The sequence below is a fragment of the Acomys russatus genome, chromosome X (assembly GCF_903995435.1).
Source record: "Acomys russatus chromosome X, mAcoRus1.1, whole genome shotgun sequence".
In the NCBI taxonomy this organism is placed as follows: domain Eukaryota; kingdom Metazoa; phylum Chordata; class Mammalia; order Rodentia; family Muridae; genus Acomys; species Acomys russatus.
The window spans coordinates 47,623,736-47,639,126 of record NC_067169.1 but is presented as its reverse complement, the minus strand read 5'-3'; the positions used below and the strand labels follow the sequence as shown (position 1 = coordinate 47,639,126).

The window sequence follows — 15,391 nt, the reverse complement described above, 5'->3', positions numbered from 1 at the left end:
ACCTAACATATCATCTCCTGAAACCAGTGTGGACTCCTTTGAAACATGAGTAGCTTATTTTCTACAAACCATGCATTTTATTGCTTTCCAAGAAAGTTGCATCTTGTAGGTTAAAATGGCTTGTTTCTTTTGTCCCATATATTGCAATATTCTCCTTCAGGTACCAAGACTGGTTCTCATCAAAGATCAAAAACAACAAAGCAAATTCCCGGTCCATATCATTCCTGCTTCCATTGGATTCCAATATGCCCTTTCGACAGACGACTAAGGGTCCCACCAGGCCACTATACATGTCCTGAAGAAGAGAGAATGGCAGAAGGAAGGAAGACATGAGATTATTCCTGGATGGCAGTACTCTATAGGGTCACAAATAAGCAGATTCTATGCCCCTTAGTACTTCATCATAAGTGTCTTATATACCTAAGTATCTTATTCTGACATCTGAATTCAGTCTACCAATCATTTGAGATGTGATGTATAACTTATGCTTTAAATCAATTGAATTATTCATTAATATTTAAATAGACCATGCCTTTTTAGGTAGTTTCCTATGCCTGCAATTCCATCCTTCCAACACACTCATTATCTATGGCAAACTCTTATTTAGATTTCACAGTTCAGATTACTCATAGCTTCCATTCTGATACCTTTTCTACTTCCTTTTTGCTTACTTGGACCACACACTTTAAAAGTAGGGAAGATACCTTACATCTACATCATACACACACCGAGAAAATGCTCATAACAGAGTAAATAAAACATATTGCTGGTGACGTGATTAATTAGCTACATAGACAAAATTCATTTTCCAGATTAGGAAACAGAGGCAGCACAACTTTATTATAGTTATTCCAAAGATTCTCTAGAGCCAAATTCATAACGAGACCTCTAGTTTCCTGATAAAGATGCCCATCTTAAAAAAATATGAGAACATACTGCTTTACAGGATCCAAAATAATGAGACAGGAAAGAAAACGTCACAACAAGTATCTGGTGTGACATGCTACCTTCATCCTTCTACTCGACTACTAAAATAAAGCAAACATTTGAGTACACTTCCTCAAAACCTGACTATTACAGAGCTATTTTTGTTTGTTTGTTTGCCTGCTTGCTTGCTTGCTTGGTTTTGACTACATCTTTTGTAGTTGTTTTGTGATGAAATTTGCCCAATACTGAGATCCTTCTTTCACTATTCACTTTTTCTTTACCTTGATGGGATCCACTGCAGAATAATAAATCCAGGAAACACAAGCAGAGTCACTGGGTCCAGGACCAGATCTTTCTGGGATGTTCCATTGGTATGTAAGTACTTCACCTAAGAAGGGTAGTAAGGAATGTCTAATTGGACCAAGTTAGACATTTCTCTCAATTTCTAGATATCCCTTTTAGGCTACAGTAGGTGAGTCTCAGCACCCTTAAGATCCTTTTTCATCTTTCTCATACCAGGCTCCATTTTATTTCTACTACATTTTTTTTCTCCCTTCTTGGAAAAACAAACTCAATATTTTACTTCTAGCTTCTCCATGCACAAATGCTCAGGCCTAATCCTGTGGTAATGTAGTCCTGCTGCTGTTTCTAGTAGATATAATGTTCTAACATTTGTGTTTTGTGCTTGTCTTGATTCCCTGCTGCTGCCTCCTAGTGAAATTTTTTTCCATAACCTCTGTACCCATCGCTCTCCTTCCTTTCAATACTCTATGGAAGATTTCAGTCACATATTATGCTCTATGTCTTGAAAAATCTTAAGTGCTCCAAGTCAAACCTTCCTTGTTACTAAGCTCTTGCCTTAAATTTTTCATTAAAAATTAAGTATTATTTTAATAGTGTCCTAATAGCAAATAGAAATGGGAAATTTTCTATTGAGGGGTTACACTTCAGTGTTAGAGTATGCTAGTGTGTATGATGCCCTAGTTTCAATCTTCCAGACCAAATACAACCTAAAATTTCTGTCAATTTAATTCTCTCCTTTGAAAAAGTAATACTTAAAAAACTCGGCCTCTAATGTTTAGAAATAACATAACCATTTTCCTAGTTACCATGATTCAAAAGTTAGCTTTCATTGTCACTTTAACATTCATCTATTTAACATGCAATGAAGTAACAAGTCTTACTGAGTCTATATATTTTTAAAATATTTTAAAAATTCATTTTAAATTTATATGTATCTCCTCATGAGTTCTGGTGGCCATGTAGACAAGAAGGCATCATGACACCTCTTGGAGCTGGAGTCACAGATGGTTGAAAGCTGCCTGATATGGGTTTTGTGAACCAAATTCACATCCTCTGCAAGAGCAGCATTTGCTCTTAACCATTGACTCATATCTCTCGCCCTTCTACAATATAGTTTATAGTCTCCTCGTGTCCTTTCAAGTTCAACTACCTCTACTATAGTTTAGACTGTTGTTTATTCTATCAACCTATCAATAATCACTCCTTCTCTGTCATGAACTTAATTGAAACATGCTTTACTGAAGGAAGGAAGAAGGCCTTTGAACACTCAGGGAGTAAACAAAACTTGCAAGGTTCAGAGACTGAACAAACTTCACAAGACTTTGGAAATGCTGCTCTCAGAGGGTATACAAACAGAAACAACTGCTAAGAAAGAGGAGATAGTGCAGGAAGCTCTATGAATGCAAATTTGGTGAGTCATCACCTATGCTAGGATGAGATTTTTAATGGTTCTACTGCGTTAAATTATCCCTGTTCCTGTAGGTAGCCCCTGAACCTTTACTGCTGGTGTCAGTACTCCCAATAAACCCATTAGTTCACAAAGGAAGAGTTTTCGTGGAGTGGTTAGCTTGACCAATTGCCACTGCTTGGTCTGTGATGAATAGACCTCTGTTCATATCTCTCCAGGGAAAATGAGTTGACTCTAACCTTGCCTTTTCCAACCGTTTTCCAGTTATTCCCAATTTGACCTTCTATAGCTACTTTATTGAGGTATGATTTACATAACATACAACTTGCTCATATCTAACTACTGCAAATGATCATTGTATATTTATATACAAAGATTGCCCATAAACTCTCAATTCTTTGGCAACAAAAACATTAAAAATGCACCTCAAAATAACATACATTCACATAGTTTTGTAACTACTACCATGATCTACTTTGGAATAATTTATTACAACTAAGAAATCCTATACCATTGTTACACTCTAATTTACGCACCACCCCAATACAAACTTGTTTTCTATCTCATTCTGAACATTTCATACAAATTGAATCATATGTCTTATTGTCTTTCTCTTACTACATTATTTCATTTTTATAACATTTTCATAGTATATCTATGCTGCTGCATACACAGTTGCTTTTTATTGCCAAAGTATATGACATTTTATAGACATGTTACATTTTATTCATCAGTTCATCAGATGGTAGATACTTCGACATGTATTCTTTGAGGGAAATATGAATAATATTGACATTAAGACTGCAGTTGTAGCTCAATGGTAAAGTACTCTTCTAACATACATAAGACCCCTGGTTTATCCTACAGAATCATAAAAAATGCTGCTAACAATTATCATATAGGTTTTTGTATGAAGTTGTGTTTTCATTTATCTTGGGAGTATAATTTAGAATGGAAGTATTGAATTATACAGTAATGCCCATTTTTAACAATTGGAAGAATTGGCAAACTGATTTCTAAAGCAGTGGAATCATCAAACATCACTATGTAGATTCTACTTTCTCAATATTCTCATAAAAACTAATTATCTTTTTTTCTTAATTTTGTTTTAGTGAAGGAGATATGCTATTTTATTGAAATTCTGATTTGTTGTTCTCTGATGTCTAATAATGTTGAGAATTTGCTGTGGCATTTACTAGTATTTTTAAATAGTTGTTTGGGGAGAAGTATTTATTTAAATCATGTGCTTATTCTTAATTCTATTTGGTTTTTGATAAAAAAACAATAAAGAACAATTTAAGAAAAGAAAATAAATCACCCAATTAAAATGAGCAAAATATTGAACAGTCAATTCACTAAAGATGATATAAGAATATAAATAAGAACTAATTTTTATCACCATCAGCTCTCAGGAAAATGACAACCAAAATCACAAATCATAATGATTTTTTGTAGTTTATTGGTAGAATTTTCCCTAACATGCACAGGGCCATGGGTTTGACTCTATCATCACTAAGTAATCATAATATTATAACACTAGTCATCTATGATTTAATAAATTCAAGTAATTCTCATATTCAATAAAGCTGAAATCACTAAGCTATATATCATCTTGAAATCCACCTCCTCTGTTATTTGACCAAAGGATGTTAAACAGAGCTGATGAAAGTTATAGAGAGTTTTGGAAGCTGTTTGGGCAACAAACTGTCATGTCCTCATTTTGGAAGCTGCTAACTTGCTTCCTGTCTACTCAGATCATTAATTTTATACCTTCTCAAGTTTCTGATTGGGGTTGAAGACAAGAAAGTTTAGTTTTACATTTAAGCTTAGTTGTTTAGGAGTTAAGATGTTTTTAGGTATGGATAGAACTTTGACATGATAGACATTGATTTACATTCAGAATTTTAGACACGCTAAGATAGGAAAGATGTTTTCTTCAAGGTTGCCAAATACAAATAGCCAACACACTATGAATATAACATTTATATAATTCCTGATTATTTTGTGGTTCTTCTTGCTGTAAGTTTATTGTATATATGTGTGTGTATGTGTGTGTGTGTGTGATAATATAACTGTATATGTAAAAATAATAAGAAAAAATAAAGTTGTTTGACTCTTTGTATTGAAGCTTTTAAAAATGCATTCATAGTCTTAGCTACGTCCCAAATGCTGTCTAATGTTTTGGCTCCATACCCTTGGTGAACAACTCCAACTTTTATCACATAATAATAATAATAACGCCATTGCCAAATACTTGCATAGCATTTATAACACACCGAGTTACTGAATCTTCAAAAAGAAACCATTGTAGCTATGAAGTGAAGATTGGTCGCAGACAGATGATAAAATAGCTTTCCAAATGTCACATCTCAGATTGAAATTTCAACTTATTAAGCCTAACTTGAGATTTCTGCTCTTACAATCTAGATTAGTAACTTTTCTTGTCCCTATGACAAAATATCTAATATAAACAACTCAAAGAAATATAGTTTTATCTTGAGTCCTGGTTTCAGTATATCATGATGGGCAGGGAATAATAGAGCAAACCGGTCCCAAAATCGTGGTCAAGAAGTAGAGTGAGGTAATACCTATATATTTGGCTCTTTAACTCAGAACTAGTGTATAGGATGTTGCTGTCTACATACAGAATAGATCTTCCTGCCTTAATTTTCCCTGGTAATACAATCACAGATACACCCAAAATAGTATTTCACAAATCTCTACCAGCTGTTCAGTTCAATTAAAGTGAGATCCAAAATTAACCTTCACATAACCACTCTGAGGGCTCTCATCTCTTATATTGCTAAAACCAAATCAAGAAACATATTTATATTCACATATACCTGTCCCTCAAGTCTCAGATAAAGAAGTTTACATTTTCTGATTTAAGATTACTTCTTTCATGAGAGTTCTGAATACCATTTCTTCCTTTGTATTACCAGATTTAGATTCATCTTCCCACCTGGATATTTGCCTTCTCTGCTCATCATTCTTCCTATATATACCATGACCAGTTCTTTCCTTGCCTCTTTCATTTCCCCAAAACTGATGCTTCTATCAATATAATCCAACTTCCTTTAAAATAATTTTACAGTTCTGCTAACATTTACTATCTCAATTTCCTCAGTTCTTTTTCACTATTTAATCCTCTATCTGTTGTTGGTTCAAATGTGTCCCTTCCAAAATATTATATATTGAAGTCTTAACCCCTATTAGCTCAGAATATGACCTCATTTAGAAACATGGTCAAATTATAAATAAGGAAATCGGTTTTAAGTGAGGTTAGTAGGGCAGGCCTCCAGTATTACCCACTGTCTTTATAAAAAGTACAACTTTAGGTGTAGAGACATACATAAAAAGAAAATGACATGAAGGTAGAGTGCTCTGGTTGTTTGTTTTTGCCAATTTGATTTCAGCTAGAGTTATCTAGGAAGAGAAAAAAACAGTTGACAAACTACTTCCACCAGATACAGGCAAGTCTTTCTTAATTAATGATTAATGATGGAGAGCCCAGCCAATTGTGAGTGGTGCCATTCGTGTGCAGGTGGCCCTGGTTTCTATAAGAAAACGGGCTGAACAAGCCATGATGAGGAAGTCAATAAGCCGTGTCTCTCCATGGTTTCTAATTTAGTCCTTGCCCCTAAGATACTGAACTGTGATGTGGAGCTGCTAGCTGAAATAGACCTTTGCCTCACCAAATTGGTTTAACCATGGTCTTCATTGAAGCAGTAGAAACCTAAAACAGAAACTGGTATCAGGTTCATGACATTTGGCTGGGACAGACCAGACCATGTCGTTTTAAAGAGAATTGTGGAAGGACTTTAGAACTTTGATCTAGGAAAGCCATTGATGATTAATGGGCTTTTGAGAGCTTGAAAGCTAGAACTGCTGAAAGAGATGCAGTTAATGGAAGACTGGCTTGTGCAGTTTCAAAAGGAAACAAAGACTCTACCAGGGCTATTTGTGGGATATTTTGTATTAAGAATCCTTGATTCTGGTCAGATGGAGCTGAAGACTCAGCTATGATTAACTGAAGTCAAACTTTTGCTTTACTGAGACAATTGATGTTAGTTCACTGAGGCTGAGAAATAAGCTGTGGTTGAGAAGAGACCAGCATCATTTAGGAGAAATCTCTAGGAGTATTTCCTCATGATCAAAACACAGAAGCTGTTGTCCAGGGTGGTCAAGGTTATATCATGCTGGCAGCAGAAATTGGTAATGTGCAAAAGTCAGGTTGCACTGGCTTTGAAGGCCTGAAAGGGTAATGGAGAGCAACTGAGGGTTGGCAATATTTGGCAGGGCTGGGAGTCCCTGAAGGGAAGTCAGGAAAGGCCACAAAAGATTCATCCTCAGTTGCAGGAGAGACCTCAGAATGTTTGAGATACCAGTACTGTGGGATGGCCATCAATGATAGCAGCAACTGTCAAGTGGACCTGCGCTGGGCTTATAAGACAAGCTGATTATGCTGTAAGTGGTAGAGCTCTATAAGTGGAACACCACAGACCTTTTGGAGCCCAAAAGATTCTGATCCTGTCCCAGACATCAGGCACTGAAGTGCTTATTGTGTGCTATTTTGATTTTGTTTTGGTCTAATTGTGGCTGTGCCCCTGTTCTTCCTTCTTAGAGTAAGAAAACACATGACTTATATTTTATTTTATAGGATCCTACAGTTGCCCAATTTTCACCTTTTACCCCTAGGTAAGCAGGTGGTCCTGGATGGTATAAGAAGTCAACATGAACAAGCTTTGATGAGCAAGCCAGAAAGCAGTGTCCTCCATGGTCTCTGCATCAGCTCCTGCTTCTAGTCTCCTGCCCCAATCTTACTCAGTGAGTAACCTGACCCTCTGAGAGTTCTAAGATGGAATAAACCTTTTTATTCCCAAGTTGCTTTTGGTCATGGTCTTTAATACAATAATAGAAAACTAAGACAGAAAACAAGAAAAATATGGCTATCAACAATCTGAAAAAGACTGAGGCCTGAAAAAAAAAGTCTTCCCTCACAGACCTTTAAAAAGAAAGTGGTATCATAGGTCTTTACTCTCAGGACTTCTGAGGCAGGGGCAGGAGGATCTCGTGATTTAACAGAGCTAGTTCCAGGGCAGCCAAGGCTACACAAGAAACCCATCTCCCCCTGCCCCCACCCCTCTCTCTCTCTCTCTCTCTCTCTCTCTCTCTCTCTCTCTCTCTCTCTCAAAAAAGAGGCAACTTTTCCCAATATCGTACTGTAGACCTCTAGTCTCCAGCAACTTGAAACACACAAAAAAGTCTGTTCATATCATTCAGTTCATGATATATTCTTGGACCACCCCTAGACAATTAGCACAACTTCTTTCAACTTTCCTGTGGAAAAAAATTAGTAGATAATATGGATTCATGTATGGGCAACCCATGGCCCACTGGATGCATAGTACCTTGGGATAGCTATGAATGCATACTAACAGAAAAATCATGAAACTGCAATGTCAAAAATTTGGAGCTGAGCTAGGGGAAAATGGGAGGGAGGGAGGAATGGGAGGATACAAGGGATGGGATAACCATTGAGATGTAACAAGAATAAATTAATAAAATAAAATTTAAAAAAAGAAGGCAAATGGAGTGCCAGCTAGTGAGAAAGGAGGGCTCATTTGTCAAGTTGTATCTATGGATCTTTTTAGTAATCCAATATAAGATGGAAAGTGGAATCTATTAGTGGTGATAAAAAACTGACTGGCATTCATGTCTTTACATTTATGGGAAAATAAAAATTGTCAGTCATCAAAAAATAAAAGAATAAAAAAAAATAAAAAGTAAAATAAATTACTAATACAGAGGGAAAAGTTTGGAGCTACCTGAGACCTTTTATATGTTTTATCTGATCTCATGCACCAAAGCTTTTAGGCAAACTAATATCATAATACATAATAACTCTTAAATAATCAAGTGTTTCACACCCTGATAAAATCTACAAAAACCACCTCAGATTGCAAATACTTCTAATGAAAAAATGAGGGAAATTTTTTATTTTAATTTTTTACTTCAACCAACAAACAAATCCCAGATGCATGGAATCTAATGCAAAATTATATGATGCATGAAAAAACAAAGGCAACATGATTTCTCAAAAAAACTGCTTTTCTTCTAGTAATAGTGAATTAGATGAAATCACATATAACTCAAAAAGATATTAGATATATTCAAAGAAATCACAGTGGATACAAACACCTGAATAAATTCCAAAAGAACATAGTGAATGAAACAAAGATATCACTTGCTACTATGAAAATGACATTCAATAAATATATAGAAGTACTTTTTTAAAACCAAAAATACCGGACATAAAAATAAATAAAATAAAAACTATCATAGTAAATAACTCTAACCAATAAGATGGATTAAGAGGAGGACAGAATACCAGGGTGAGAATACAAGGTAGAGGAACTAGAAGATCCAGAGAGTGATAAAGAAGTAAGAACAATTGACATCTATAGGACAGTAAAAAAACAATGGAATTTATAGGTCATGGGCCTAGAAGAAAGAAAAAATTCATGCTAAAGATTTAGAAAACATTGTTAATAAAGCAACCTCAAAAAATTATCAAATGTAGATAAACAGATACTACTCCAGCTGTAGGAAAACATTTAGAGAAAAAGAACAGAGAAGCATATTATAGCCAAAATATTATGTGTGTGTGTTATTATATATAATGTATGTGAAAGACAGAAACAGCAAGTGATGTGTAAAGGCAGTTTCATTAAAACAACAGATTTATGAAGAAAATTTAAAATCAAAGAGGGCTTAGAACAATGTATTTCAAGTTATGAAAGAAAAAAGATGACAATCTAGACTATTATACCCAAAGCTGATCTGTTATGAGAAAGAAAAACTTCCCACAACAAACAAAAAACAGATAAAGGAATTCACGACCACTAAACTAGCTCTACAGAAAGAAACCTTTGGACTAATAGTACACATTTAGGAGGCTACCAGAAAGAATAAACCATAACAGAATAACCAATAAGCAAGAGATAACTAGTAAAATATCCCAAACTATAAGATCAACAAATAAAAGACATTAGTACACATCTCTCAGTAATAACTCTGAATATGAATGGCCCCAATCAAAAAGCTCAGAGTATCAGTGAAGCAATTTCAGTGTGTATGTGTGTTTGTGTGTGTGTTTAGATGTGTGTATGGGTGTATATGCACACATGTATATTAAAATATAAAAATGTTTATTTTACCACCAAATGATTCCTGGCTATAATTATGCAAGCAAGTATTTCAATGCTAAAATACATGAGAATCACATCATGGGTCAGAACATTACAGATTATGCATCACCTAATGGAAGAAGATGAAGATTCTTATAGGAATCAGTTCTCCAAATATATAAAGAACATATAACTCCAGACATGATGGAGGAGATGTATAAGAAAGTAAGAAAATGCAATACAATGCAACCTATGAAAAACAGCCAAAATATCCCTTGTGCAGAAGAAAGATAGGGTAGCTCAGAAGGAAACAAAGTTTCTCAGAGCTCAGAAACAAGGTGTTATGAGCTATAGGTGAGCCAATTTTCTATGAGGATTTATTAATAATGAAGAAAAATTATTTCTCAAGAAAAGAAGGAAGTAATAGTAAACAAACAAAAAATACACAGTCTAGCACATTAGGTTAAACAAGTAGTATCTATTTCTTTGTTGCCTAGAAGAAACACTCTTTATAAAAAACAGATACTACCTTATAGTGAATGACTGAGAAAGGGGTGTCACAGTGAGTTAAACTAGGAAAAAATAAAATGTTACTGTTATAATAGATGACAAAGTAGAATTCATATCAAAGATAATCAGGATGGGTATGGTGCCACACATGTTTAATCCCAGCACTTCTGAGGGTTGGGCAGGTAGATCTCTGTGAATTTGAGGCTATCCTGGTCAACACAGTACTAGGCTATGTAGGGTTTCAAAGTGTGAACATGTCTAAAAATAAAAACACTAATGACAAAAGATAATAAAGAAGGTTGTTCATACTGGTTAAGGGAACATCCAAAACAACAATTGTAAACATATACACACAGAATACAAGTGCACTAAATACCATAAAACAAACCTACATAATACAAACTCAAAGATTAGCCACAGCAGAATAATACTGGGTCACTTGAGTATCTATACTTTCAATTTCCCACAACCTCTTCTGACCCCTCTCATACCTTTACACATGAAGCACAAACTGGGGAGAGACAAGACAAAGAGACAGAGATAGAGATATACATACATATAAATAAAAACAAATCTTTAAACATATTCTCAATAAAGTACTGATTCCAAGAATGTATCAATAGATCATACATCACATTTATGTTATCATCATTACAGAGATGCAGGGTTAGTTCAACACATACAAGTTAATAAACATATCACATGGATGGATTCAAGGACAGAAAGTATATGATCCTTTGAATAAATACAAAAAGACTTTTGACAAAACAACATTCCTGCATTATAAAAGTTCTGAGAAGAACATGTTTCAATATAATAAATAATATTAAATATAGGAAGCAGAAGCCTATTGTAGTGGTTTGAATGAGATAAGAGTAGACCCCATTTGGCTCATATATTTGAATATTTGTTCCCCAGTTGGTGAAACTATTTGTGAATATTAGGAGATGTGGCCTTGTTAGAGGAAGTGAGTCACTGGGAACAAGCTTTGAAGTTTTAAAAGTTATGCCATACCTACTTAGTTCTCTCTGTCTCTCTCTCTCTCTGTCTCTCTCTGTCTCTCTCTCTCTTCCCCAGCCCCCTCTACTACTTGTAGAGAATCATTTCAGCTCTCAGCTTCTAGTGCTCCAGCACCATGCCTGCTCCTAGTGCTAGAGAAGCAGAAATAGGCAGATCTCTGTAGTATTGGAGACAACGTGGTTTACATGCCACGTTCCGGGCCAGCCAGGGCTATATAATAATACTCTCTGCCAAATAAAACAAACAAAGAAAAATCAAAATTAATACCTTGGAATACATCTAACCAAAGAAGTGAAAAACTTCTATGTTAAAAACGTTATAACAGGCTGGAGAGACAGCTCAGCAGAAAAGAGCACTGTCTGCTCTTCTAGAGGTCCTGAGTTCAATTCCCAGAAACCACATTGTGGCTCAAAAACATCTATAATGGAATGTGATGTCCTCTTCTGGCATGCAGGTGCACATACACACAGAGCTCTCATACATATAAAATAAACAAAATCTTCTTTTAAAAACTTTATAACACTAAAGAAAGAATTAAAGCAAGACACTATGAGATGAAAATGCCTCCCACAACTATGGGCTGAAAAAATTAATATTGTGCAAATGGTTATAGTACTCAAGGTAATCTATAGATACAATGCAATCCCCCCATAGAATTCCAATGCTGTTCTTCAAATAATTAAAAAAATTAATCTTAAAATTCATGTGAAATCGCACACAAAAACACCATCAATAAATACCTTGCATAACCAAAGCAATCCTGAACAAAAGAATAATTCTTGGTTCCATGTTAAACTTGTTAAACTGCACAGACAGAGTTAGAAAATAGCATGGTGCTGGCATAAAGCAGAAACACTAATCAGCTGAATAGAGAACCCAGATATAAGCTCACATAGCAGTAGTCATCTGACATTAATTTTTAAAAATACATTTTAGGAAAGCTTCTTCAAGAATGTCGCTAGTAAAACCGGATAACCACATGTAGAAGAATGAAATTCTATCTGTAGCATCTTGCTCCCACCACAAAAATCTAAGACCTTAATGAACCTAGACCCAAATCTGAACTGTTGAAATTGTTAGTTCGAATAGTATGGAAAATATCTCAAGGCACAGGCATATGAAAGGATTTTCTAAAATTAGACTACAGTTGCACAGTAAATAATGACAACAATTGGCAAATACGACTTCATAAATTTCAAAAGCTATGTACAGAAAAGAAACAGTGAACTAACATGGTATAGAATGGAAACAAATCTCTGTTAGTTGAATATCTGACAAAACCACTATCTAGAATATAAAAAAGAACTCAAAATCCAGAAGAAATCAAACAATTAAATTAATAAGTGAACTAATGAATAGTTCTTAATAAATGAAATATAAATATCTAATAAATATATAAAAACTGTTCAAACTCACTAGTCATCAAAGAAGTAGAAATTAAAACTACAGAGATTCCATCTCACCCCAGTCCCAAAGGTAGTCATTATGAAAACAGAAAAGAAAGCTTTACACACTTCTGGTGAGAAAGAAAAGTAGTCTAGCCACCACGGAAATCAGAATGAGTCTTTTCAAGACAACCTCTCCTGGGTATTTACTAAAACAATTCCAAGTCAACATATCATAAATAGCCTTGAACATCAATGTTTTATCACAGCATTGTTTTCAGTAAAAAGTTTTGTAACTAAACTATGTTTCAAAAAAAAAAATGGATGGATAAAGAAAATGTGCCATATATAAATGAGGAATTCTTTTCAGTTATAAAGAAAGACAAGACAGCTCAGTCTCCATATGGGTCCCCTAGTAAGAGGATCAGGGCCTGTCCCTGCCATGGGCTCTGTTGCCTGCACTTTGATCACTTCCCCCTGGTGGAGTTGCCTCACCATGCCGCAAAGGAAGAGAATGTAGGCAGTCCTGAAGTGACTTGACAGTATGGGGTCAGTTGGTAAGGGAGCTGGGCTCTCCCTCTCTGAGGACTAGGGGAGAGGAAGAGGGGAAGTGGGGAGGAGGGTCAAACCTGGAACAGATGAGGGATGGGGCTACAATTGGGATGTCAAGTGAATAATATTTTTTAAGTAAAAAAAGAAGGATAAGGTTGTGCCATCTTCAGGAAAATGCATGAAACTGGAGATAATCATACTGATCAATTAAGCCAGAAATACAAATATCAGATTTATCATTTATCATTCTTAGAATTTCATAGAGATACATAAAATCATGTATGTATACATGACCTGAAAATATAAGTAAAACTGCCTTGAAGAACAAATGAAAGGGGAGGATAAGACAGAAGAGAATAAGAGGATTTGGGGGGGGGATATGCTCAATGTACAATATATACTTACATGAAATTGTCTTTACAAAATACTCTGTCATATTTAATGTATAAACACAACAAAAATTTCTAAAAAAATAATGAAAAATAAATTTAAAAATGAAATCCTACAAAGATAACTAAAGAACACTTTAAGATGAGTGAAAAAATACTGATGAGATTAAAGATGAATGAAAAATACTGATGAGATGCTATAAATGACACACTTACAGTCATAGATACAAACAGTAAATAGAAGAAACATATAAAGGTGTGGTTCAGGTACAGTTTGACAATCACCTAACACCCCAGGTCAACACTTTACTTCCTATTGTAAAGTAAGTAGTAAAATGGTACAGATTTGATGCAGTTACAGCATTTAGAGATGTTGTCTTGGGGGAAATTATTAGGGTAGCACACTGAAGAAAGACTCCTCATGGCTTTATGAGGAGAGTAGGCAAGCATAGACACATACATTTCCTGTCTCATCAGGTAATGGTTTGCACTGTCACAAAAATTCAAAATCCTTGCTGAATGAGGTTTTAGACCTTATACTTAAAAAAATGTAAGCCAAACAGACCCTTCTTTTTATAAAGTACACTGTCTCTGGTGTTTCCTTATAGTAATCAAAAGTTACATATCAGTACACATAAACAACCTAACTTACACTTTAAGGAACTTAGAAAAGAACAAAGGAAACACAAAGGTTTATCAACTGAAATTCAGGAACTATTGAAAGTACAAAAGAAAAACATTCCTATAACTCTAGTTCACCAGTTAACTGCCTCTAACTTTCACTGAACTACACTCCGAGCCCAATAATATAATGTGTTTAAAGAAATAAACCCGAAGACTAAAGTAAAGGGACTGCAAAGCTTTTGTCCCTTCATTACGTGTTCCAACTCACCAGGTTCAGCAGCCTGTGGCCAACCAGTACTAGATTCTAAAACTCCGTGAGCATGTACAGAGTATGGTCGACTGGCATTATTCTTGAACACCACAGTCAGGATATCACCAACCTCTCCTCTGATAAGTGGACCTGACACATATAAAAGAAGTACAAGTTTCATTAGTAGGGGAGGGAAATGAAAGACATTAAAGAATAAGGCATAACTGCAAGATCCACAGAGCTAGGCATTAATCTTCCCAAGACTAAAAGACATGGCTAGTACCGTTTTCAGATTCAGAAGTCATAAAATTGCTATTGCTACCGACAGCATGAGGGTACTAGAAGAGCAGAAATATGCTTCCTATTATCCCCACTTTTCCCATCCTACTTTTCTCTACAAAATAACTGAAGGCACTAGAGATTCTGAATTTCGCAGAATCGTTGCTAGTAAGAACTGAAACCTTGCCATACATAGCACATTGAATAGCTGGAATCTCTTCATAGGTCAGTGGGTCCTGTCTGGCTAGGATGAGAATAAAAAGAAACCCTTGGTACAAAAGCAGCATATAGTCTTGATTAAGGTATACTTAGATGAAATTATCTTTAAAAATACTCTGTCATACTTAATATATAAACACAACAGTCCTGAAGTGACTTGAGGTATGGAGTTAATAGTAGTTCTGTGTATAATTTTTGCTTTTGCTTGTTGGAGTTCCTAAATTTTTCTGCACCTAGGGTCTTTTAAAATATACTACCTTCAGAGGATCCATGTCTCAAAGATACAGAAAGTTGAAACATTTTGTTCCATGTTACAGCGGAATTCATATTCCCCC

At 35.1% G+C, this 15,391-nt stretch overlaps 1 protein-coding gene across 4 annotated transcripts in view; it reads right to left on the bottom strand.

Annotated features, from left to right (window-relative positions):
- The window catches only part of Heph (hephaestin), a 106,214-nt gene that overhangs the window by 11,380 nt on the left and 79,443 nt on the right, over positions 1 to 15,391 (bottom strand). For all 4 annotated transcript variants that reach the window (XM_051140938.1, XM_051140940.1, XM_051140939.1 and 1 more), the window contains 3 exons: positions 14,577 to 14,708; positions 1,209 to 1,315; positions 70 to 295 (listed from right to left, as the gene is read on the bottom strand). In XM_051140938.1, coding sequence (XP_050996895.1) covers positions 70 to 295; positions 1,209 to 1,315; positions 14,577 to 14,708 — 465 coding nt within the window. The remainder of the gene's footprint in view (positions 1 to 69; positions 296 to 1,208; positions 1,316 to 14,576; positions 14,709 to 15,391) is intronic.